Source organism: Staurois parvus, unplaced genomic scaffold (genome assembly GCF_062004578.1).
Source record: "Staurois parvus isolate SC_StPar_1 unplaced genomic scaffold, SC_StPar_1.0 ptg000425l, whole genome shotgun sequence".
Classification (NCBI taxonomy): domain Eukaryota; kingdom Metazoa; phylum Chordata; class Amphibia; order Anura; family Ranidae; genus Staurois; species Staurois parvus.
The window spans coordinates 1,308,935-1,335,807 of NW_028318221.1; the positions used below are offsets into that span (position 1 = coordinate 1,308,935).

The 26,873-nt window shown below is 39.5% G+C and overlaps 1 protein-coding gene across 1 annotated transcript in view; it reads left to right on the plus strand.

Annotated features, from left to right (window-relative positions):
- Window positions 1-26,873, plus strand: part of UNC13A (unc-13 homolog A) — a 227,412-nt gene that overhangs the window by 125,345 nt on the left and 75,194 nt on the right. Inside the window, exons 26-32 of the mRNA XM_089687413.1 lie at window positions 2,794-2,928; window positions 4,294-4,427; window positions 12,483-12,568; window positions 14,433-14,559; window positions 15,541-15,637; window positions 23,610-23,753; window positions 23,970-24,059. Of these exons, the coding sequence (XP_089543539.1) occupies window positions 2,794-2,928; window positions 4,294-4,427; window positions 12,483-12,568; window positions 14,433-14,559; window positions 15,541-15,637; window positions 23,610-23,753; window positions 23,970-24,059 (813 nt within the window). The remainder of the gene's footprint in view (window positions 1-2,793; window positions 2,929-4,293; window positions 4,428-12,482; window positions 12,569-14,432; window positions 14,560-15,540; window positions 15,638-23,609; window positions 23,754-23,969; window positions 24,060-26,873) is intronic.

The window sequence follows — 26,873 nt, forward strand, 5'->3', positions numbered from 1 at the left end:
CCCCAATTCTCGTTTCTGTGGCCCTAACTCTGTCCCTGTCCCTAGTACAGAGCGGTCTGCCTCTGTTCAATGACTGCAGGCAAATGAAGATTTCCAAAATGGCCGCTATATATACCTCGACCATTACACAGTGCTGGCTGGCTGGCTGCTGATTGGCTGATGCGATCACATGTCGTTGAGGAATGCATTATGGGGCAGCGCGCCTTGTCTGCGCGCCTTCCCCGACATCCCCGCTCCGTCGCCGCACATGTCAGCCGCCATTTTCGGAAAAATTTCGATTCGCGCGTCCGAATTAGGCTGTTTTTCGGATTCGGCACGAATCGAAATTTTTCCGATATTCGACTCGAATTCCACTTCGGATACTTCGATTCGCTCATCTCTAATAGATAATATACCTATCTGAGTAATAAAACCTAATTTATTTGTAAATTTTTTATTAAATTAATTAAAGGACGGCAACATAAAACGAATGCGATATTTGACACTGTTTCTGATAAACTAAAACATCAATATGTGGTTCAATGGATGAAGTAGCAATTCTCAGTGAATTCTCAAGGTGCTCATCAGATACTTTGGTTCAGATTTTGCTGTTTGTGTGCTTCATCCTTGAAAATAGTTGCTCGCAAAAATCGGTGCTGCCAAAAACTGTTGACATGAATAAGGCATGATTGTGATAAGTGGGAGATTTTTCCTTGGAAAGATAAAACTTACAAAAGTCAAGTAAAGAGACGCTTTCATGTGTTTGCTAAGTACAAACTCATTTAGAAAAAAATCCCTAAAAAATCAACAGTAAGTAAGTAAGTTTGTGATTTTGTGTTTTTCCACAGGCTAGACACTTCTGCAGTACATCAAGAAAATATTTAAAAATATGTGTAGCCAGACAGCCTCTTTCCCAACCCTTCCTAAATGAAATCCTTGTATTTTACTGCATTTTCAGCCTAAGATTTGTATTGACAGTCATTTGGAGCCCATGAGTTTTCTAAATACATTAAATGTAAATCCAATCACAAAAATTCCAATTAAGGCTTACATAACTTATGTACAGTTGTACATTTTTCAATAGAAGATCGTCGACCCTTTATTTACCCAGTGCCATTTATGAACAGCACTGGATAAATAGCAATTGGGCAACCAATCCCCCGGGTAAGTACCATGTACCCAGCCGTCAATAGATGGCTGGGTACACAGAGACACTGTAGTTAGTCAATCTGAGGGGCTGGGTACCTTGTGGTCTTTGTGATTGGTCATTACAGTGATCACATGATTCTGTTTACAGTGTTGATTCCTCCCTTTCCCCTTACAACAGGGGAAAGTGAGAGATCAGTACTTATAAACACACACAGAATAATCGGATCAGGGATCTTTATGGTTTTTTTAACCCTTTCAGGCCCCCTTCTTTCACATATTAGCTCCAATCCTGTCACTGTATGTGACCAATACATTAACTCCTTCACTGCCTCCTCCTTTTGTGTCTGACCTGTACATTGAATATATCTTTTGCACCACTCTCAAGCTCTGTGCATAACCCCCTCAGTACTAGCATGTTTCCTCATTTCCAAAAAATTGTGCCAAAAAATTTAATTGCCTTGAGTTGTCTGCTTTTCAAAAAATGATAATTACAATGGGTTTTCTTACTAATCTGGCATTTTTTTCAACAGAAAGCAAGGGAAACAGTTTATTTTTCAAAATTTTAAGTCATTTTCTTGCTATATCTGTCTAAAAAAACTGATATAAAACTTATTTGGATATAGCGTTGCATGAGGGAGTTATTGTTGGTCAACCTATCACAGCTCTGAAAACTGTAAAAATAGCCTTGTAATGAAAGAACATTAAGGGCTGGTTCTCAAGTGGTTAAGATGTTAAAAGTCATTTTTACTTTTTTTAAATCTGCAGCTTTCATTAAAATAATATCTGGTGATCTTTCCATGAAAGGTCTGTGTGCAGGCACTTCCTGTTATAAGATGACAACACTCTATTTCCATCTCAGTTGGTTCACTGGTGTTGTCACTGTCACATGTGCTACTAAAGGAGACTACAAGTTGCTGATGCACTAGGCATATTCCACTATTTATATATATATATATATATATATATATATGCTATTTGATTTGTTATGTCATATTGGAAGCGCTTCACCAGTATTTGATTTTAATTCATATTCCACTATTATCAACATCAGATGATCCTGAGAAATTACATATTACAATTGCTGGAGTGTATTTGTCTAGAAAAGAAAAGTCTACCAAGAGGCTGCATATGCAACAAAGGATTTAAAAGTGAAGTGGTGGTAATTTATTGTTAAAAAATCGTTTCTGTGCTTTAGCAAGAAACACAGCTTCCACCCAAGGTTTACACATTTTCTAACTGGAAAAAATCTGTGAATTCTGGGTGAAAATTGTGTAAATCTTATGTGAAAACATTATAAATAGACTAGTAAGTGACATTCAGTTATATTAGATTTTCAGTGAAGATACTTTTACAGTTAGATGTTCTAAGGAAGGTTAACTTCCATTGCTCCTGATCTTGTGCTGTACATGCAGGGGTGTAGCTATTAGACCGGGCTGTGACCTTTGGTTTGCCTAGTGTCCAACCTCTTTGAGGTGGCAGTTATACCCATATGTAGAAGATATGATCCTCTGCCGTCAGATGTACTGCTGGCAAAGAGGGCAAAAAATCCTCTTTTGTAAAACAAAGCTTTACATATTTATATATTATTATTTTATATATTTATATTTATCTTATTATGATTTCATTTTAGTACCTAAAATGTTTATCTAACTATCTATTTTGCAGGTGCAAGAGTTACAGAGTCCTCCCAGGGCAAGCCAGGTAGTGAAAGACTGTGTGAAAGCTTGTCTCAACTCTACTTATGAATACATCTTCAACAACTGTCATGAACTGTACAGCCGAGAATATCAAAGTGACCCGGTAATTGTTTACCTACAGTTACGACTTCGTTGTTGATTTATTTCACCATAAACCTTCAAATCTACATTTATAAAAATAGCTTGGAGTGCTATGAATTCTGAGCCCTCTGACTGTGCAGTTAACTGCTGCAAAGTGAACTTGTCACTCAAAAAAGCTGGCCATACCCTGATCAAAATTTGGCTTGTTCAGCAGGGATAGGGTTCAACAGAAGTCAGTTGTTTGATTGACCTCTCTCAAAGGGACATGTTGTAAAATTTTTCTCAATCAGTGACTGCAGGAGAGACAAGTGAGGCGGATGGAGGAATCTGTTTGGGTTTTTTTCCATTCTGGCCTCCTGAACACACACAAAAACAAAATAACCATCTACGGCCATCTTTACTAGTTAAAGCTGATAAGAGAGTCTGGTTTCAGATTGAGGTTTATCCAATATTCAAAATGTATAATACAAAAAAAAATATCAACGTGTCAATCTGTTGCTCAATATGAAAAATATATCTGAACATTCAAATATATTTGGAGAGCTATGTTTCTTTTACCATTTTTTTTGTCTAAAAAAATTAAAACACCATGATATATTTTCCCATTAAAATACAAATCTATTTTGTATTTTGATGGGGAAATGTACTATGTTGTTTTCTTTTCTGTTGCTTTAACTGATACTTTGTGCAAATCCAAGGATGTTCCTTTAATCTGCACAGAAAAAATTGTGTCATTTTTAAAGCAGCAAAAGTGACATTGAACAAATATTCACTGCAGGTGAATATTACTGTATCATGTGTTTTACATTTCAGGGAATTATTATGTTACATTCACTACTTTATAAATATGTATGCCCCTTTACATAGTCTGGCTGAAAAAAGACACAAATCTGTCTAGTTCAACCATAAAAGGAAAAAAAATTATTTATCCTTTACCCACAGTTGATTCAGAGGAAGGCAAAAACCCCAGCAAAGCATGATGCAATTTGCTCCTGCAGGGGAAAAAATTCTTCCTGATCCTCCGAGAGGCAATTGGATATTTCCTGGATCAACTTTACCAATAAATGTTAGTATCCAGTTTTATTATGTGTATCTAGGAAAGAACCCAAGCCTTTTTTAAAGCAATCTACTGAGCTGGCCAGTCTATTCCACATTTTCGCAGCTCTTACTGTGAAGAAATATTTCCGTATTTGAAGATTAGATTGTAATAACATTTATCAATAAAGTCAGCAAACCCTATTTACTGGCTTCATTTACACAGGGGCCACTGCCTGTGCTCCCTTACAGGTACACCCAAGATCCACTAACAATTATTTGCAATATGCATGTCTGATGAAACTATACTACAACGTACACTGTAAGTTTTTACCTTCTTTTTCTCCTATAGACTAAAAAGGGGGAGGTGCCCCCAGAAGAGCAGGGGCCAAGTATCAAGAATTTGGATTTTTGGTCCAAACTAATTACATTGATAGTGTCTATCATAGAAGAGGATAAGAATTCATACACACCTTGTCTAAACCAGTAAGTTTTAAGAATTCCACTTTTTTGTTACTTGTTACCCATTATTTTATGAGTTAAGCAGTGCTGTGACAGAAGGATATGTGGGATGGTGTGATATGGAATGTGATTATTCTAAAGCATGGATAATGGTGCACATTGTCGCTGAGAACCCACCCAGTATATTCAAAACATATATTGCTATCCTGCAGATTTCTATAAAAGGTCTTAAAATAAATAAACCTAAACCACACACAGAGAAGTAAGGCACATCAGAGGGATCACATTGTTAAAAGGTATCAGTCAGGAGAAGGGTACAAAAGAATGTCCACGGCATTACATATACCATGGAACACAGTGAAGACAGTCATCATCAAGTGCAGAAAATAAGGCGCAACAGTGACATTGCCAAGAACTGGACGTCCCTCCAAAATTGATGAAAAGACGAGAAGAAAACTGGTCTGGGAAGCTGCCAAGAGGCCTACAGCAACATTAAAGGAACCACAGGAATATCTGGCAAGTACTGGCTGTGTGGTACATGTGACAACAATCTCCCATATTTTTCATATGTCTGGGCTATGGGGTAGAGTGGCAAGACAGAAGCCTTTTTTTACAAAGAAAAACATCCAAGCCCCGGCTAAAGTTTGCAAAAACACATCTAACGTCTCCCAAAAGCATGTGGGAAAATGTGTTATGGTCTGATGAAACCAAGGTTGAACCTTTTGGCCATAATTCCAAAAGATATGTTTGGCATAAAAACAACACTGCACATCACCAAAAGAACACCATACCCACAGTGAAGCATGGTGGCTGCATCATGCTTTGGGGCTTTTTCTTCAGCTGGAACTGGGACCTTAGTCAAGGTAGAGAGAATTATGAACAGTTCCAAATGCCAGTCAATATTGGCACACAATCTTCAGGCTTCTGGTAGAAAGCTGAACATGAAGAGGAACGTCATCTTTCAGTTTGACAACGGCCCAAAGCAAAGATTCAAATCAACAAAGGAATGGCTTCACCAGAGAAGAAGAAGATTAGTTTTGGAATGGCCCAACCAGAGCCCAGACCTGAATCCGATTGAAAATCTGTGGGGTGATCTGAAGAGGGCTGTGCACAGGAGATGCCCTTGCAATCTGACAGATGTGGAGTGCCTTTGCAAGGAAGAGTGGGCAAATATTGCCAAGTCAAGATGTGCCATGCTGATAGGCTCATACCCAAAAAGACTGAGTGTTGTAATAAAATCAAGAGGTGCTTCAACAAAGTATTTGTTTAACCTCCCTGGTGGTATTCCCGAGTGTAGCTCGGGGTTCGCTTTCAGTACCAAAAGCGGTAACTGTTCTGTCTCTCCAATCTAAGCATTGATAGTGTGATCTCTGTAACTTACAGTTGTGATGAGATAGCGATAACTTCAACCTCAGTTGGATACCACAGTGACTCAATCGATAAGGCATCTTGTAGATCTTGTGAAGTTTATTCCATAAACTGAGAGAATCTTACAACAATGAACATTCGATAGGTCAAAAGATCATAATGGGCAGTACAGTGGCTAAATGGTTAGCACTTCCTCCTGGCAGTACTAGGGTCGTTGGTTCGAATCCCAGCCACGGCAGCTCCTGCCTGAAGTTTGCATGTTCTCCCTGTGCCTGCGTGGGTTTCCTCTGGGTACTCCGGTTTCCTCCCACACTCCAAAGACATGCTGGTAGGTTAATTGGATCCTGTCTAAAAATTGGCCCTAGTATGTGTATGTATGAATGTGAGTTAGGGACCTTAGATTGTACATCCCTTGAGGGTTAGGGACTGATGTGAATGTACAATATATATGTAAAGCGCTGCGTAAATTGATGGCGCTATATAAGTACCTGAAATAAATAAATAAATAATAAATAAAATAATGTTTCCTGCTACATGACATGAGGCTAGAGCTGCAATGCATTTCTGGGAAAGGGGAAGGGCTATCTATACAGCATTAACTAAACCAAAGGAAAGGGAGGAGCAGAAACAAAATATAGAATCACTTAAAGGCATATGACAGTCAATATGACAGTCATGTGAAACATGACACTCCCCGTCGAAATCTATGATTTCTATTATAATAAACTTTAGTTCAACTCCAATACAAATAATGAAGATTCTTTCCAGGAACATCTACAAAACAAGAGGGAAGGGAAGAACACAGGAAAACAATGCAAACATTTAGCATAATACATATGTTGGTCTCGAAAGTCCAGGCTAAGGCATTTAAATCCATATTCAGAGGGGAAGGCAGTAACATACACGATTCCTTCTTACCTCCCTTTAAATAGGGTTGATGACTTGTCTTCCTCTTTGAGCAAAAGAAATACTAGTTCCTTTATAGGCCTGGAGTAAAGTGTGCAGAACCTTCTTTCATGACTATAACTTCTACCTTGCGTACCTTTCCATCGTTACTTGGCATAGTCTTTGTAATAAGACCCATGGGCCAATGGTTACGATGGGAATCTGTCTCCTTCAAAAGAACTACATCTCCCACTTGTAGATTGGGTTTGCTAGTTTGTCATTTATTACGACTTTGAAGGTTAGAAAGGTACTCCATCTTCCAGCGATTCCAAAACACATTAGCAAGATGTTGAACCCGTCACCATTGATGCTTGTAAATGTTAGGGTAATCAAGTTCCTATGTGGGAATAGTGGCTACCCCAGTTTTTTGGGGTAAGAAGAGTAGCTGGAGTGAGCAACACTGGGAACTCTGGATCTGAGGAAACAGGGACCAATGGCCTTGCATTGATTATAGCCACTTCATCCCCCTCAGCCACTTCATCCCCCTTAGCCACTTCCTATTGTTCCACTGCCCCCTCCCTCCTAGATTGTAAGCTTGAAAGAGCAGGGCCCTCTTACCCCTCGTACGCTGTCTGTTTTTGTTGTACTGTGCCATGTATGGTCCCTCCTATTGTCCAGCGCTGAGCAAACCCTTTGGCGCTATATAAACTCGATGTAATAATAATAATAATTATAGCAGACACTTCTGCAAGAAGAGTGACTAAGATTTCATGAGTAAATTGAAAAGTTTTCTGGTCCAGTAGCATAGAGTCCAGGATCTTTCTTGCAACTCTAATCATGCATTCCCAAGAGCCTCTCATGTGAGAGGAATGAGGTGGGTGGAATTCGCTCATGGAAATGTCTAACTAACAGAGCAGTAATGTGATGACGTCCTGGAATAATGAGGGGATTTCTGTCTTCACTGGACAAATGGGATCTTCCAATGCAACCACCGACTCGCAATAGCTTGTTGTGATCAATTATTGGAATTAATTTGTACAGAGAGCTATCCTTAGATAGGTTGAGTCCCTTTGATATGTTATCTCTTGTGAGTACACTTCATGTTGGACACATTGAATAATGACCCTTTCTGCTTGAAAGACCTCCTCAATTGTGGGGGGAGGGCTTTACAGATGTGCCAGTTGTGACACACTTTTTCAGTGCTAGTGCTGTTTGCAAACTGATGAGCAATGTAAACAAGATGTGCAATGGCTCATACAACAGAAGACCACTTAGAAAAGCATTCAAAATGGTGAGGACTCAGTCCTACCCTTGCTTTCACAGAGGTGTTGAGTGTGATGGTAACAGCTCTGATTTCCTTATCAGATTCCAGATGAACCAGTTCAAAGGTAGAATTTGTTGAACTTGAGATAAGTTTATCATTCAAGAGTACTGGTGGATATAGCCAAGATGTGTCCAGGAATGACTGGACTTATTAAGGACTTATTGTGGCCTTAAAAGTGGATTTCCAGCCTCTGTAATTTTCAGGCTTGTCATCAAACGTGGTGAGGCCTGTCTTAATAAGCTTTCTGTAGATCATGTATTTAGCAAACTATGACATGTCCGTGTTTTCAGATTTTGGGTGCATGACTGCAGGTGGAACAGAGTTGGTTGTGACAGTTGGTGGACTTACGTGGAGTGACTTGGGAACATATGTTGCTGCTAAGGCATTCAATGCCAGAGCTTGCTTAAAGTCCATTGGCATGTTGGTTTGTAGAGTAGTGCGTTTGCTAGGAGGTACTCTGTTGGTGCCAAAGTAAGGTGGACGTTCTATTAAATACATACCAGTGTCTGTGGCTATCTGAGATGCTGCAGTCTGATGTATTGAAGGATATAAGGGCAAATCGTCTTGAGGTACGGTAGGTGCAGAGAAGAGACTTTGATTGAGTACTTTGGCTGCTGTGACAGGGAGTTGAGGTTCTGGAGAGGTGTGTGAAGAATCTGAGACATAAGATACAACTGAGTGTCTGGAACTGTTGTCTCTTTCGTTTTCACTAACGGCTTGTTCTAAGACCCTTAACCTTGCCATGGCTGTGGCATGCTCACATTGTTTTTCCAAAACTTCAATTTCTGCCTTTTGACATGTGGCTTCAGCTTCTTTGCTTTCTGATGTGCGGCCTGAGCCTCTATTTCTGCTATCTTATATACGACCTGAGCCTCTATTTCTGCTTTCTTATGCATGTCCTGAGCCTCTATTTCTGCCTTCTTATGTGCGGCCTGAGCCTCCAATTCTGCTTTCTTATATTGGCCTGAGCCTCTATTTCTGCATTCTTATATGCAGCCTGAGCCTCTATTTCTGCTTTCTTTTGCGCAAAAGCTGCCTGAATTTTAGAAGCTTCAGCATAAGCACGGGCTTTTATTATATATAAACAGAGATCCTCCTGCGCAAAAGGGAAATAGCCCTACTGTAAGCTGCCAACACTTAATCTGTTACCCAAACAGTGAAAATATCAAAATTACATAAATAGTGCAGCGCTCAAAACTAACTTATATACACAAATAACTGTGCTCACATACAATGGTGACACACATATAGTGAAATGACCTCAATTATAAGTGCCACTTAATGATGATCTAAGGTGCCCACATAATCACACAAATATATGTAAAACGCATATAAACAACGTATGAAAACGCATATAAAAAAGTCCTCACTGGAAAATAATTTTAAATAATTTAAAAAGTGCTCCAAGTGTGGTGATGTAACCACACTTAATTAGATTTATCCTCAAAAAATCAAACACAAACAAAATTGTCCATAAATACTAGTGGCAAACACATGCAAAGTGCATAAAAGTGCAAAAAATGCAAAAAAATTTGTGCAAAACAAATGTGTCCTTATTCCACAGCAGTGCAACTCTTCCCCTCCTATGGCTAGATTGCCTCCTCACCTCCTTACATCGACCCCTAAGGGCCACACAGCATTCAGGATCTCTCTGGATCCTTATCCCCTGGAGATCAGCACTTCTCCTGCCGTCCTGGATCACTTTGAGGGTATTTCGATTACCCCCACTCAGAAGCTTCTATAGGATGATTACTCACCATCCAGTGAGCAAGAAAGAAAGAGATCCTCTAAGTGCAGTATTTTAGAGCCAAAAAACACTTTAATGACAGTGTTTAAAAGACATATAGTGTGTCTCCTTAGTGTGCAATCATCATTTTGATGTCTATTCACAGGGTGGGAGTGGGGTCGGGACCTGTAAGTGAAACTCCAACAGAGAAAGATCAAGTCCTCTCCCCTGCTATAAAGGGCTGAGCTGCATAGTAGAGCAGTGCAAATTAGTTGTTGACTGAGTGCAGAAGACCTTGATTGTATGGATATGGAAGATCTTGAGGAGCGTCTAGTAGATGCAGAGCGATACGATCTCGATTCATGGAGCTGTGTTATTGTCACTTCTGCCTTTGTCTTTGATCGCACCACTAAATTGTCTCTTTCAAGACTGAGCTCCTCAAAACTCATTAATTCTTCCAATGACCTTTGAGTGTTGTACCGCTTTTTTAACAGAGCAACATATTTAACACAGTCTTTGATAATTCTCATAAGCAACATTCAATTGCTGGATAGCGCCCTCTAGTTGTATTGGCTCATGAGATTGTTGAGAGAGAGCAGACTTGCATTTAACAGTATTAGACCATAAGTCATTGATATTAGACAGCAATTCTTCATTCAGTCAGCATTAAGATTTAAGCGTTTTTCTCTTTTATCTAAGTCCTGCTCTGGATGAAGCTCTGATTGTGGTTGTGTATTAGTTTCCCAAGACTGTATATTACTTTCCTGAAACATCATGTTAGCAAGGAGAGGGGCTGATAGAAAGTTTACAGAGAAATGTATCACTTTTTCTGTTGGTGAGTTCAGGTTTCCTAGGCAATGATTGCAAGAAAGTTTTCTTTTCTTTCTTATAAGTTCACAGGCAAGCCCTGTGGTAATGCATACAGATGCAGTGAATAAACTTGCAGTTGTAAAACATTCACTTCAATAATTTGTCCTGACACTGATGAGTGTTATGCTGGGATATACTTGGAGGCATGTACAGACTTGTGTAGAGGTGGCTGAACTCTCTATAGCTGTTATATCCAGTATTCATGTAACATCTTACTGTGTATTCTAGCTAGCAAGGATTCTTATGAAGACATTTCACTGATCCTTTGACTTGTAAGGATCCTATGAAGCATTTCACTGATCTTTTGACTGTTCTGTCTCTCCAATCTAAGCATTAATAGTGTGATCTCTGTAACTTACAGTTGTGATGAGATAGCGATAACTTCAACCTCAGTTGGATATCACAGTCAGTGACTCAATCGATAAGACATCTTGTAGATCTTGTGAAGTTTATTCCATAAACTGAGAGAATCTTACAACAATGAACATTCAATAGGTCAAAAGATCATAATGTTTCCTGCTCCATGACATGAGGCTAGAGCTGCAATGCATTTCTGGGAAAGGGGGAGGGCTATCTATACAGCATTAACTAAACCAAAGGAAAGGGAGGAGCAGAAACAACATATAGAAACACTTAAAGGCATATGACAGTCAATATAACAGTCATGTAAAACATGACAGTAACCCGAGCTACACTCAGGATTACCCTGCAGCGTTGCTCAGGGATTCCCTCCAGCACTTACCTTGTCTTTCGCTCCCAGGATGTCCCCCCTGCAGCGTCCCCGGCCATCTCCTTTGACTGATGCTGGCATCCATCTTCCGGGTTCCGTTCCCTGTGAGTGTCGGGATGTACAGGACGTACGGGGGACAGAACCGGTGGGAAATTAAAAAATTTTAAAAGTGACATTCACTCAATACACTAAATTCACATAGTATAACATTACTGTATAAAACCATTTCACATACATGTTGTCCCTAGTGCTTTGTCCTGTGCCCTGCCTACATTTTTACTGTTCTTTCTGCTTGGAAACTGAGAAAAGTCCATGGCGTCCAAAAAGCATCCCTTTAGGTCAAAAGCGATTTTAGACCAGCTAGAGAACAGCGATAGTAAATTAGAACCACTTGCAGAATTCAGTGATAATGATTCGTGGGGAAATTTATCATCAGACACTGAAAACGATTTTGCAACTAAGCTCATTGATGTGCGAACTTGGCTCTCTATTTCAAATTTCAATGTTTTTGGTTAGATTACATCATTGAATTAAATGTATTATATTATTATTTTTTATGATTATTTATTATATTATAATTTATCATTTCGTGTTTCAAATTTTATCATACCTGGGATGTTTACTAGACTCTTGTTCGGACAGATTTCATTGAGTTATTCCTAAGATCTACAGGCCTACAATAAAAAACCTACATATTTCCATTGAAAACAATGTACCACTTTGAGCACAGAAATACTGACCTAGGGAGGTTAAGAGTGTGCACACTTATGCAGTCATATTATTTTTGTGTTTTATTTTTCCCTCCACCTAAAAGATTTCAGTTTGTTGTTCAACTGAGTTGTACAGTTTATAGGTCACATTAAAGGTGGAAAAAGTTCTCAAATTATTTATCTTTGTCTCATTTTTTGACATCACATAAACCTGACATTTTAACAGGGGTGTGTAGACTTTTTATATCCATTGTATATCAAGTGTAATTGGGTACATCCACTGCTATTTGGTGTCTGCCCAATCTTAGCATACTAAAGACATCTATGGATATGGATTACCTAGATTTTTCTGACTTTCGGGCTGTTCTATCTCTTCTAGAGAGTTTTCTTTCATTTCTACTGATTTTCCATATATATATTCTTTTCAAATAATACTCTATGCTGATCTTTCCTCCTATATTTTCAGATTCCCCCAGGAATTAAATGTTGGAAAGATTAGTGCTGAAGTCATGTGGAGTCTGTTTGCTCAGGACATGAAATATGCCATGGAAGGTGAGTATGTGAGCTGAACTCACTGAGGCTGAAACTTTACCATTAATGATGAAGAAATATTTGTAGCATCACAGGGCTGATTTATGAAAACTGAAGCAATGAAAAAATAATAATATTTTAACTGTGTCACCAAAACAAGGGTTAGTTTGTCATTTTCTAATCTAAACTAGAAAAGTGAAGCTATGGGTTAAAATACACCTTCCTCACCTTTCTCAGTGCCATTTGTGATTAAATCCAATGACATCATTCCAGAATGTCCTAGCAAGGTATCATTGGTGTATTTTAGTTAAAGTGTGTGTCAAGTATGGACAAGTACAGTTTTCTCTTAAAAAAGTGCTTTTGCTGCATTTAAAAAAAATACAAATTTTATATTACTTTTAACTAAAAAAACAAGCTGATTTACTTATTTGTGTTATAGGGGACAATTTACTAAAGGTTATCGCATGTGTTATGTCTGTCACATGGCCACATATCGCATGCGATACTGAAAATGTCAATTCACTATCGCTAGTATGCAGTATTTACCGCAAATAGCAAAAACGCTCAGTAAGTACCATATAAAAAGACGTTAATGTTAATTCACAGAAGAAAATAAATTATTAAATGCAAGCGGTAGTTAAGTAGTGCGAGGCATGTGGTATGGATTGGCTGTTGAAGAGCAGGCAGCCGAGTCGTCAGCTGTGAGCGAGGTTCCATGCTGACAGCTGAATGTAAAAAAAAAATTGCTGGCAATTAAAAATTAAGAAAAAAAATGGCGTAGAGTCCCAACCCCAATCCATACTGTACTCTTATCCAAACATGCAGCCTGGCAGGTCAGGAAAGGGTGGGCACAAATGAGCGCCCCTCCCCCCTGTACCATACCAGGCCATATGGGCCTCTTCCCCACAACCCTGGCCAGAGAGCAACATTTTTTAAAAAATGTTCTCCGGTGTAGATACATTAATCATGATGTCCTCCACCTCCTCCCCCTGATCTGCCGGGAGGCATGCTCAGATAAGGGTCTGATATGAATTTTGGGAGGGGCCCAATGCCAATTTTTTTTTATTTTGGCATGGACCCTCAAAAACCTTACCAGACCTGAAGTGCCTGGTATGGAGTGGTGGGGGGGACTCCACACCATCTCTGATAGTAGATGCATACACTTTGACACCAAGTTTTGCAGGAGTTACATACAGGTCCCATGATCAAATTTTTGGGTTCTCAGAAGCTTCCTTTAGCAGTAAATGGTCAGCACTTGGGCTGGATTTGTTGGGCTGGGCTGTCCTGAAAAAATTAGCAGTTGTTTGAAATCTGTGGTACGTATATATTACTTTCTTGCACTGGAATGCTTTCAGTTAATTTGGGCAATCATTTTCAATTCTTTTCTAGACTTATTGGCATCCACAACCTTCTTTCTCAGGGCCTTAGGGTGCTTTCACACAGCTGCAAAGCAGGTTAGCGTGTACTCAGAGGCGGACTGACCATTTGGAAACTCGGGCACTGCCCGAGGGCCCGGGGTCAGTAGGGGGCCCCATGAGATGCCCCTGGTACCTTTGAGTTTGGGCAAGGACTCAGGGGCCTCCTGATCCCCTATTGTCTGGGGGCCCCATGAGTTGTCAGTCCGCCCCTGCGTGTACTCATGGTTTTCTTGCAGATTACCTGTGCTTTCCCATAAACTTCTATTAGATTGCTCCTTTTTGATGCATTTTTGATGAAAGCACACCAAAAGTTCTGCATGCTGTATCTTTGGTGTGCTTTTCAGAAACCGTTACTTTAACTGAAATAAAACCAGAAGACGTATGTGGACTGCGGAAACCGCTGGCAGATTTAATTTTCAACATTCACTCATCATTTACAAAATGTGCTTTTTGTATTTCTATTATAGAACATGATAAGCACCGTCTATGTAAGAGTGCGGACTACATGAATTTACACTTCAAAGTCAAATGGCTATACAATGAATATGTGACAGAGCTTCCAGCATTTAAGAACAAAGTGCCTGAATATCCAGCGTAAGTGGCATGGTGGTATCAGAAATTTCTAAATAGAATCTCATTTATGTTCATGGCTTGGTATCAGTATGTTCCCCAAGGTATACTATCTATTCAAGTTTAAGAACAGCCATTTTTTTAGGAGCAGGGAAAGGCTGTGTTGGTTTTTTATTGTTATCTGTGTCCCTTTTGGGAAGATTCCTCCTTACTTCCTTTCTGTCGAAATAGGAAGTGATGGGAAACTCTCCAACAAAGACAAAAACAAGAATACATTTTTAGCAGCGGGAGAAAGGGTTAGAACTTCTGACAATGGTTTTATTGCGCCAATGTTTTTTTTATTTTAGTACTTTAAGTGACCACCATACAGCTCAAGCTCCTGTGATACATGACAACCACAAGTACAGGAAACCTGTCCAATAGGGTCATAGTCAGAAATAGAAACCTGCCAGAACTTTATCCAAAGCAAAACCTTTTTTTTGCTGGAGTTAGTCTCAGTTCACACTACTACGACCTGAAAGTTGCGTGACTTACAGTGCAACTTTGCCAGGCAACTTGAGTACTACTTTGAAGCAACTCTGAAGCAACTTTCAGGAAATGCCTGGGTAATCCTCCTGTAATGTCGGATCCCATTCACATCAATATAGATGAGGATCTGACTTGGAGGCAACTTCCATTAAAGTATTTGGGCACAACTCAGATAGAAGTTGCCTTGAAGTAGTACAGGAACCTTTTCTAAAGTCGAAGCAACTTCAGTAGTGCTAATACAGCTCTCATTGACTAATATGGGATTTCACATGTCATGCCGACTTGGCGTCAGTGTGAACCGAGCCTTTGGCTTTTATGTTTGGAATGGTTTACATGATTAAAACACATGTAATGCTAGTGCATAAGAGATTTATTTTAATATCATACATTGTTGAAATGTAACAAAATTGCATCAGAATCATTTATTTTGTCAAATAAATTGACACCCTGAGTTCATATTTTTTTATGCTTTTACAGTTGGTTTGAACCTTTTGTTATCCAGTGGTTAGATGAGAATGAAGAGGTTTCCCGGGATTTTCTTCATGGAGCCCTGGAGAGAGACAAAAAAGATGGGGTCAGTTGAGAAAAGCTTTACATATATTTTAACAATTAGAAATAGAAATTGTAACTTTTACATAATTTTATCTTTTGTTTTACATCTCTGGATACATTTCTTATATTTATTTTTTTAATGAAAGCATTAACAAATGACTTTGCAGCACTAATTGTTCCAATTTTGATTACTTTTAAAGACACCTTTTTAGTTAGGTGCTCTTTTTTTAACAAACAAATAGAACAAGGTACTCATATAGAAAGCCACATATCTTTGTAATTAAGTGTTAAAAACATGTCCATGGGGACCTCCAATTCTACCTTGGATAAAAACACATCAGTAATGATTTGTAAAGGTTTATCAGATAGTTTGTTATCTGTCATGGTGAACTCATCTATTCATTACAAGTTGCACCCTATATATCAGTGTAACATGGTGAAATAGATGGAATTGGTTTTTAACCCTTTAGCTGCCAGGCCCTGCTCTCCACTTTTTTTTAATTTTTCCATTGCTTTTTTATTTTTCCCTTACAGATTTTAGAGTTTGTAAAAGACCCATCAAACCATATACAACTCAAAAAACTAGAATATCATGCAAAAGTTCATTTATTTCAGTAATGCAACTGAAAAGGTGAAACTAATATATGAGATAGACTCATTACATGCAAAGCAAGTTAGTTCAAGCTGTGATTTGTCTTAATTGTGATGATTATGGTTTACAGCTCATGAAAACCCCAAATCCACAATCTCAGAAAATTAGAATATTGCGAAAAGGTGCAATATTCTAGGTTCAAAGTGTCCCATTATAATCAGCTAATTAAGCCATAACACCTGCAAAGGGTTCCTGAGCCTTTAAATGGTCTCTCAGTCTGGTTCAGTAGAAATCACAATCATGGGAAAGACTGCTGACCTGACAGTTGTGCATAAAACCATCATTGACACCCTCCATAAGGAGGGAAAGCCTCAAAAGTTAATTGCAAAAGAAGTTGGATGTTCCCAAAGTGCTGTATCAAAGCACATTAATAGAAAGTTATGTGGAAGGGAAAAGTGTGGAAGAAAAAGATGCACAAGCAGCAGAGAGGACCACAGCCTAGAGAGGATTGTCAGGAAAAGGCCATTCAAAAGTGTTGGGGACTTTCACATGGAGTGGACTGAGGCTGGAGTCAGTGCATCAAGAGCCACCACACACAGACGGATCCTGGACATGGGCTTCAAATGTCGTATTCCTCTTGTCAATGCGCTCCTGAACAACAAACAACGTCAGAAGCGTCTTACCTGGGCTAAAGAAAAACAGACCTGGTCTGTTGCTCAGTGGTCCAAAGTCCTCTTTTCTGATGAGAGGAACGTTTGCATCTCATTTGGAAACCAAGGACTCAGAGTATGGAGGAAGAATGGAGAGGCACACAATGCAAGATGCTTGAAGTCCAGTGTGAAGTTTCCACAGTCTGTGTTGATTTGGGGAGCCATGTCATCTGCTTGTGTTGGTCCACTGTGCTTCATTAAGTCCAGGGTCAACACAGCCGTCTACCAAGAGGTTTCGGAGCACTTCATGCTTCCTTCCACAGATGAGCTTTATGGGGATGCTGACTTCATTTTCCAGCAGGACTTGGTACCTGCCCACACTGCCAAAAGCACCAAAACCTGGTTCACTGACCGTGGGATTACTGTGCTTGATTGGCCAGCAAACTCGCCTGACCTGAACCCCATAGAGAATCTATGGGGCATTGCCAAGAGAAAGATGAGAGACATGAGACCAAACAATGCAGAAAAGCTGAAGGCCGCTATTGAAGCATCCTGGTCTTCCATAACACCTTAGCAGTGCCACAGGCTGATAGCTTTCATGCCATGCCGCATTGAGGCAGTAATTGCTGCAAAAGGGGCCCAAACCAAGTACTGAGTACATATGCATGCTTATACTTTTCAGAGGTCCGATATTGTTCTATGTTCAATCCTTGTTTTATTGATTGCATGTAATAATCTAATTTTCTGAGATTGTGGATTTGGGGTTTTTTATGAGCTGTAAGCCATAATCATCACAATTATGACAAATCACGGCTTGAACTATCTTGCTTTGCATGTAATGAGTCTATCTCATATATTAGTTTCACCTTTTAAATTGCATTACTGGAATAAATGAACTTTTGCACGATATGCTAATTTTTTGAGTTTCACCTGTATTTTCTGAAAGCACATTACCAGTAGAATAAAAAGAAGGTGCTACTGAATTTTAAGGCCCCGCAATATTAGTACAGATGTTTATCAAATCAATATTTTCACTAAAAATACACTAAACTCATTATTAGCAAATACAAACAAAGCAAATTTAAAAAAAATTCTTACTCAGTATAAAAGCTTAACCTGTATTGAGTTAATAAATAACAAATATTTGTACATTTTAAATTGCGTCCTTTTGGGAAATAGTAAAAATCGAATGTATGCAAAAATGTAAATAACCAAATTTCTCTAAATATCTGGAGGGTTTAATTTCACTTACAGCTTTCAGAGTTTGTAAAGTTACACCCCCTCCAAAACAAATATATTTTCTGAAAGCCCACGATCTTTAGAACAAAAAGTTGCTACTGCTTTTTAAGGCACAGTGATATTTGTGCACGTTTATCAAAACTATATTTTCGCTAAAAATAAACTAAAATCCTGGGGGGAAAAATGGGGAAGCACTGCAAACGCCCAGCAACTGTGTGCAATTCATGAAATTGGAAAAATTGGATTAAAACAAGTGGTGAGTCCCTACACTTCCTCACTGCCTGTCAGTAGCCTCTGGAGCGTATCCCTTGGCTTCAGATGTAAGGGAGATTAGACAATTAGCCCTGGTTCACACTATCGCACCCGAACCCGCAAAAACCTGCAGTGAGACGCGTAGGGCTCCCATTCATTTTGAATGGCACCCTCACGCATTTCAGCCCACAGTGCGATTGCGGGTGCTGGAAACCACATGGTCAAAAACACCATGCAGTTTCCTTGCGGATGTGTTTTGGAAAAGGTGCATCCTTTTTTTTGCGTTAAACGCCAGTGCAGCAGCCCATTCAAAAGAAAGGGCTTCTATGTCCACGCAAACGTGGGCCACAAAGTTTGAACTAGGTTGGACCTAGCCTTACTATTTTTTTATTTTTATTTTTACAATTTTATTTATTTAGTTTTGTTAACCAAATAACACTTATTTTTAATACTTATTTTTTTTAATTCTGGGGGGGCTTTGGAGAGGTATCAGGGGTCTAAATAGACCTCTAATGTCTCTTTTTTTGAGACAGAGAAAGGGAATGAAGACTGTCCCTTTCTCTGCAGCCTGATCTGCATTGTAGATGAATGGATAGGAATCTGTATAGACTCCTATTCATTCATAAAATGGAACATAGTACACCGTGTTTACTTTATATCATTCACAAACTAAAACATAGTAAACTGACAATGACAATAGCTAATGTCTCACATGAAACAGTGGCTTCGCTATAGGGGTGCAGGGGGTGCAGACCGCATCTGGATGATACCCGCCAGAGGGGTGACACCCAGGGCTGGCTGCCAGATTGCCTGCTCCACTGTCTCTAACACAGCAGAGCGAAGAGCAGGAGGGGCTGTGTAATGCACAAGGCGCTGTGTAATGTAAAGGAGGCTGTGTATTGTAAAGAGGACCAGAGATGCAGGGGCTATGTAATGTAAAGGGGTCCAGAGGTGCAGGGGCTGTGCAATGTAAAGGAGGTGTTCCTGCATTTTTCCCAAAATTATAGCTGCAGTCCAATAGATTTCTATTAGGTTGCATGTTTCTTTCTGAATTTTATGAAAGCGCACAAAAAGTCCTGTGTGCTACATCTTTGGAGCACTTTCAGAAAACAGGAAATAAATATTTTAGGGGGTGATACCTTGTTTCACCACACCAGGTGACATCAACCTTAGTGATGCCACTGACATGAAGTGTCTATAGATACTCCCAGAGTTGTGCAAGCATTTATATATAAACCAGCTGTAAAGCAAGTTAGTGTAGGTGGAATTCCAGTAGTGCAAGACCACAGTGGGAAATTATAACACTGAGAAAAAACCATTTTGGGGTGTTTTGATGCTACAGAAACAAAACCACTTTGGACTTATTTTTTTAATCAATTGTTATAATATGATTAGTTCCAAAGCTTGTAAAATAGGTTCAACACAAACAGAAAAATATTGGACCAAGTCACTTGAAATCCTGAATAGAAACCATATGCTTGAAGAAGTACCAGTAGTGCATTAGGAATCTACTAGGGTGTTATCAGCGTAGAACAATATCCCCCTTCTCCAGCTCCCTTATCTTAAAAACCTTCTATGTTTGAAGAAGTATGGATTAACTCAACAAGTGGTTTAGTAGCAGCAGAAAAATCTGAAGCACAGTTCCCTAAAACAGAAGTATGGAGTTTTGAAAAAAAAAAAAAGCATTATACTCATCTTGGTGGATGCAGCATCGGTCCAATGGTGCATCCGTCTCCACCGCCTCTTCACAAAGAACTGAGCGATCAAACACCACAATTGCTTAGTTTTCCCCCTCCGTTCTGAGCAGAGAGCCATGACTGTCAGTCACCGTCTCTCCTCTCTGCCCCTCCAGCACTCTCTGGAGCATTGGGCTGTGTAGAGAGTGGGAGGGGCTGACTCAGCCTCTCAGCAGATCACCATATGGTCAAGATGTTTTCAGAATCTGGACTGGCTCTGTAACATCAGCTGACAGTGGGCTTCAGCCCGCTGTCATCTGAAAACCAGTCACAAGAATGCAGAACTAACTGCGGTCTTGTGACCCATAGAAGTTTAACCCAAAAAAGCTTTGGTCATACCTCTCCTTTAATTATACTACTCCTTTAATTATACAGTACAGTACAAAGGCTTCCATTAACTAAGACCATGCATTACATGCTGCCACTTTCAGATGACTGCACTGACAAAAAAAGAAGCTATTAGGACAACCCATATATTCCCACTTACTCCCATAAATCTTTGGGGGTTTTTTTGTTGCTAGTGACCTTAATGATGGCCATTCTCTCTGTTGAGAGCAAGTTTCTTGCTTATTTTGGGCTTTTGGCATTGCTTGCTGTGTTGCCCATTCTTCGGTTGAATTACTTGTAGACATTGCATGGTCTCGACTAACGGAAGCCTGTGTCCTGTACTGTAAGATTTAGAAATAAGGATTTTTGACTTACCTGTAAAATCCTTTTTATATTGTACAGTAAAGGACACAAAACACCATTTCCTTTGTTTTGGTGTATCCTTTTACTGCTTGCTAAAGGATTGCTGAGAGTGAGAGGGTTTTTTGGGCTGCCCTAACAGCTTTGTTTTGCCCTCACCTGAAGGTGGCAGCATAAAACCCATGGCCTTAAAGTGACTGTAAACTTTATGACTGTTGATTATGTCCATGGTTAAAATCAACAAACGTTTTGCACAGAGCAGCCATAATTCTCCTCTTCTCAGGTCCTTCCTGTGGGGCACCCATGCGGGCTCAATCCTGAGATGCCCTGTCTGCATCTGTAGACACAGACAGTGCGGCTCAGCCCTTCCCCCCACTCCCTCGTTGCAGAATTTGATTGACAGCAGCAGAATTTGAATGACAGTAGCTCCTGCTGCCATTAGTCTCCCCAATGAGGAGGGAGTGAGTGGAGAGAGCCGCTGCTCTCATCATGCACAGCGCTGGATCAAGATCGAGCTCAGGTAAGTTTCAGAGGGGTGGGGGCTGGGGTGAGATCCTGGATACATAAGGTTTTTTATTTACCTTAGTGCAGAGAATGCATAAGTGTAAAAATCCAAAAGCCTTTAGAACCACTTTAATTATTGGAAGCCTGTGTCCTGTACTATAGTCAAAGAAACACAGGTAATAACAGGTAAGTCAAGAACACTTATATTACCTCTCATATTTGTAAACAACTGAGTGCATAATAGCCTATAACACTTTTAAAATGGAGAACCAAAGCCAAATTTAGTTGATACTTGCATCATGTATGGCTGCTATGATGAATAAATGTAGTCACTTTGTATTTTCACATCCAATGTATAAGAATGACAGGTCTATATAATCTACAGAAATGAGAGTTAATTCCTAGCTTTAATTATAGAGCCATCAAGTACCCCTTTCCCTCTCATAAATTGCTGAAGAATTCCCTTAGGAGCCAAGTGATCCCTCAATTAATGATACCATCCCACAGAGGACCTGTCCACACCAGGGGTGTGTGCATAACATAGCTGTCTATGGATATCATGATTTCTTGAACTGTAAAAGTGCTCATGGAGAATGTTAGCTGTGTTTTGCTTTCTTAGCTGCATCCACCATTTTAAGTCTGGATGAACGTATCATAGGTTACTCTAAGAAATATAAAAAAATATATGATGTTTGGTTTTTGTAAAATAAATATCTTGCTTTTGCAGATCTGTAGAAAAATGCAGATGGATATTTATTAATCATGTGAGCCAAATTACCAATCTGACTAGGCTATTTCACGCTAGTAAAACTAATTTGGTTATGGAAGTTTAAATTTAGTTTTAGTGGGAAACCATTGTGTCTTGATCACAAGACGTTTGTTTACCCAAAGTCTTTTTCAGCTATTTTGAAAGAAAGGTTAGTGAATCCAAACACTGCAATCACTTTGAAAAAAACTATAACATGAAAATTGTTCCTTCTAGCTCTGTTTTTCTATCTAGATTATCTATTTTAATTCTCTGATCTGCCATTTGTTTAAACACATGCCACATATCCTCTTGAACATTAATCCTGCACTCAGCTCTGATGCTTTAGATGCACTTTAAACACTTGCCTTCTGCAGACAGTATATATATGATCTGGACTTCAAGTGGTTAAAATAAGCTCACAGCTGCAGTAGCAGCTGTGAGTTCCACATCGTTTTTTTCTGGCTATTCAGAAAAAGTGATCACTTTTACAGTACTGTGAAGGTGATGTCCACCCGCCGTGTTTCTCAAGCTGTCCTGCTCGTGTCAAGATGGAGAGCAGAAGTTGATCGGGGAACATCTGTTGCCCGTTATGCTCTGCGATCAATGAACCCAGAAGTGCTCTGTTCTGAGCTTTTCTGTGCTTAGAGTTGTCAGACTCCCAGCAGAAAAGCCAAGTAAACAGCTGATCCAGATTGGAAACACTGTGGTTGATTTACTAAAGGCAAATAGGCTGGTTACATTCAGAGGGATGTTGCACTGTGCGTGGACATTTTCCACAGAGCTTAGTGAATGTGGTGCAATTTCACTTCGCAAAATTACTAAATCAAATGCAAAAAAAAAAAACAAGTATGTTTGCTTGCATGGGATTGAATGATGGAAGTCAGCAGAGCTTCACCACATTCAGTAAAGTGCAAGTTATCTTGAAAAAGTGAACAGTTGCCTTTAGTAAACTCAGATTTAGTAGAGGTTCCATAATTTAAAAAAAAAAAACGCAAAGTGGTTGATTTACTAAAAGCAACTAGGCTGCTCACTTTGCAAGTGAAGTTACGCTTTGCATTAGATTTTTTTCCCAACGCTTAGTGAATATGGTGAAATTTTACTTTGCAAAGAATACCCAATCTGCAAGGAAAAAACCCCAGCATTTTTGCTTCAACATAATAGGATAATGGAAGTCAGCAGGGCTTTACCTCATTCACTAAGCTCTGGATAAAATTTCCATGCAAAATATAACTTCTCTTGCAAAGTGAACAGTCTATATGCTTTTGGTAAATCGTTCCCATTGCTTGACAATGAGCAAAACTAACACTCTAGTAGGTAAAAAAATCATGGGCTACTTCTGTGATTGACTGCAACTTTCCTGTACTGTTACTAAAATTGCTTCATGATGGTATAGTAGATAAGAGCAGCAGCAGGAGCATCAGGGACGTGCTGCTAGATGCCAGGTATGGAGTTCAGTTCTCAGCAGGGAATGGAGAGGGGATTAGTGGAAAAATGTAAGGAGAAAGTGGTGGTATCAGTTTGCTTGCCTTGCCAATAATTTAGATATTGTTTATGGATGATTAACATGTTTTGTTTTCCTCTTGCAGTTCCAGCAAACCTCAGAGCATGCACTGTTTTCCTGTTCTGTAGTAGATGTTTTCTCACAGCTCAACCAGAGCTTTGAGATAATTAAGAAGTTGGAATGCCCCGACCCTCAAATAGTTGGACATTATATGCGCAGATTTGCCAAGGTATGATTATGTTCCAAAATTGTTTCCAGAAAGAAAAGGACAATCTGCTTTTTAAGTGTCTTTTCAACAATCTTATAGAATGTTTATGGAATTTTTGTACAGAGTTGTTTCTGAAGCAACAAGTGTCATGTGTCCTTTACTCTTTATCTTACTATCTTTAATCTCATAATTGTCTGTGATTCTTCTTCCCTTCTCTCTCTCTCTCTCTTTCTCTAGACAATCAGTAATGTCCTACTTCAATATGCAGAGATCATCTCCAAAGACTTCGCTTCACACTGCTCTAAAGAGAAGAAAGAGGAGAAAGTGGTAATGTGACAAATCTAGGATAGTTTTTGTCCTAAATAGTAATAGTTGCCAATGTAACTAAAATTACAATTACAATCATTTTGCCACTGATACTTGAAATTGTGTTGATTTTCATGGCTTGCATTGTTATTAAGTGTTCTTGCATGGCAAGACCACTTACTGTTATCTCACATATATATTCTTTTTATTATAGCCAAATTTACCACCCTAACTCCTCCCACAGTTTTTACACTACATAGACAGTAATATACCGAAACGTGCGGATTGTTCCCGATTGGTGTGCTATTACTTTGTGGAACGTTTCGCCGAATGGTTCACGAAATATCGGCGTTTTTGTGGTGAAATTGGTCCCATAGGAATGAATAATGGAATGTTCAAAACTAGAGTGGGAGCTGACAAAAGCTAGAGTGTGAGCTGAAAAATCAGGACATGATTTCTAAACTGCCATCACTCCCTCATTTTCAAGCCCACCTACACAAATCTTATATGAAAACGTTCAGCTATCCCTGCTGCCACTAAAAATGTCCATGGCTAAGCCATAGTCCTGATAGCTTTCACAATATAACCATTTGTTTGCAACTCATGCCGCCCATTGACATTTATTGAAACTCCACTCTAGCCACCTCAAATTTGAAGGGCAATCTCTAAACTGCGACTGTGCCTTCATTTTTAATATTTCAGAGACATACTATGCATCAAAATGTAGGTCTGGGTCTCTTCAGTGTAGGATTTATAATTTTTAAACTACAACCATTTGAAGATGGCAACCACCAGTGAAGTGAGCAAGTTGGAGCAGTTTGTTTTTACTGCTCTTCTCTGCCCTTGCTGTAGAGTGAGTTGCCATAGGAACCCAGGTGTGTGAGCAGGCAGCAGACAGTTACTCAAGCCACTCCACCCAGTTACTCCGCCCACTCTAGTTGTAGACTACTGGTGGAGGCAAGAACACTTCACACAATTTCCCCAGAAATTGTAGCTTTTCTAGTTCTAAATGCTTTATATAGCTATATGTTTACTAACTAATATTACAGTATATTAATACAGTCAGGTCCATAAATATTGGGACATCAACACAATTCTAACATTTTTGGCTCTATACACCACCACAATGGATTTGAAATGAAACGAACAAGATGTGCTTTAACTGCAGACTGTCAGCTTTAATTTGAGGGTATTTACATCCAAATCAGGTGAACGGTGTAGGAATTACAATAGTTTGCATCTGTGCCTCCCACTTGTTAAGGGACCAAAAGTAATGGGACAGAAAAATAATCCTAAATCAAGCTTTCACTTTTTAATACTTGGTTGCAAATCCTTTGCAGTCAATTACAGTCTGAAGTCTGGAACGCATAGACATCACCAGATGCTGGGTTTCATCCCTGGTGATGCTCTGCCAGGCCTCTACTGCAACTGTCTTCAGTTCCTGCTTGTTCTTAGGGCATTTTCCCTTCAGTTTTGTCTTCAGCAAGTGAAATGCATGCTCAATCGGATTCAGGTTAGGTGATTGACTTGGCCATTGAATAACATTCCACTTCTTTCCCTTAAAAAACTCTTTGGTTGCTTTTGCAGTATGCTTTGGGTCATTGTCCATCTGCACTGTGAAGCGGCGTCTAATGAGTTCTGAAGCATTTGGCTGAATATGAGCAGATAATATTGCCCGAAACACTTCAGAATTCATCCTGCTGCTTTTGTCAGCAGTCACATCATCAATAAATACAAGAGAACCAGTTCCATTGGCAACCATACATGCCCACACCACGACACTACCACCACCATGCTTCACTGATGAGGTGGTATGCTTAGGATCATGAGCAGTTCCTTTCCTTCTCCATACTCTTCTCATCACTCTGGTACAAGTAGATCTTGGTCTCATCTGTCCATAGGATGTTGTTCCAGAACTGTGAAGGCTTTTTTAGATGTCGTTTGGCAAACTCTAATCTGGCCTTCCTGTTTTTGAGGCTCACCAATGGTTTACATCTTGTGGTGAACCCTCAAGTTGTTTTCCGTGGTCTTCCGGGTCTTTTGCTGTTGCGGAGCTCACCGGTGTGTTCCTTCTTTTTAACCTCCCTGGCGGTATGATTATTTCAGATTTTTGGTGCTGAAAGCGGTACCATTTTTTTGCATGGAAATATGTATTTTTTTTATTGTAGGCCTGTAATTTTTAGGAAAAACTCACTGAAATCTGTCCGAACAAGAGTCTAGTAAACATCCCGGGTATGATAAAATTTGAAACACAAAATCATAAATTATAATTTAATAAATAATCATAAAAATAATATAAAAATAATAAAAAATTTAATTCAATAATATAATCAAACTAAAAACACTGAAATGTGAAATATAGCGCCAAGTTCGCACATTGCTGAGCTCAGTCGCAAAATCGTTTTCAGTGTCTGATGACGAATTTCCCCCACGAATCATTATCACTCAATTCTGCAAGTGGTTCTGATTTACTATCGCTGTTCTCTAGCTGGTCTAAACCCGCTTTTGACCTAAAGGGACACTTTTTGGACGCCATGGACATTTCTCAGTTTCCAGGCAGAAAGAACAGACAAAATGCAGGCAGGGCACAGGACAAAGCACTAGGGACAAGATGTATGTGAAATTGGTTGAGACAGCAATGTTTTACTATGTAAAATGTAAAAAAAAAAAAATGACATTTTTTAAAATTTTTAAATTTCCCGCCGCCGGCGCCCATACGTCCTGACGTCACAGGGACAGGACACAGAAGCCGGATGCCGGCATCGGCCGGAGGAGATGGCCGGGGACACTGCAGGGGACACATCGTGGGAGCGCAGGGTAAGGTAAGTGAAGAAC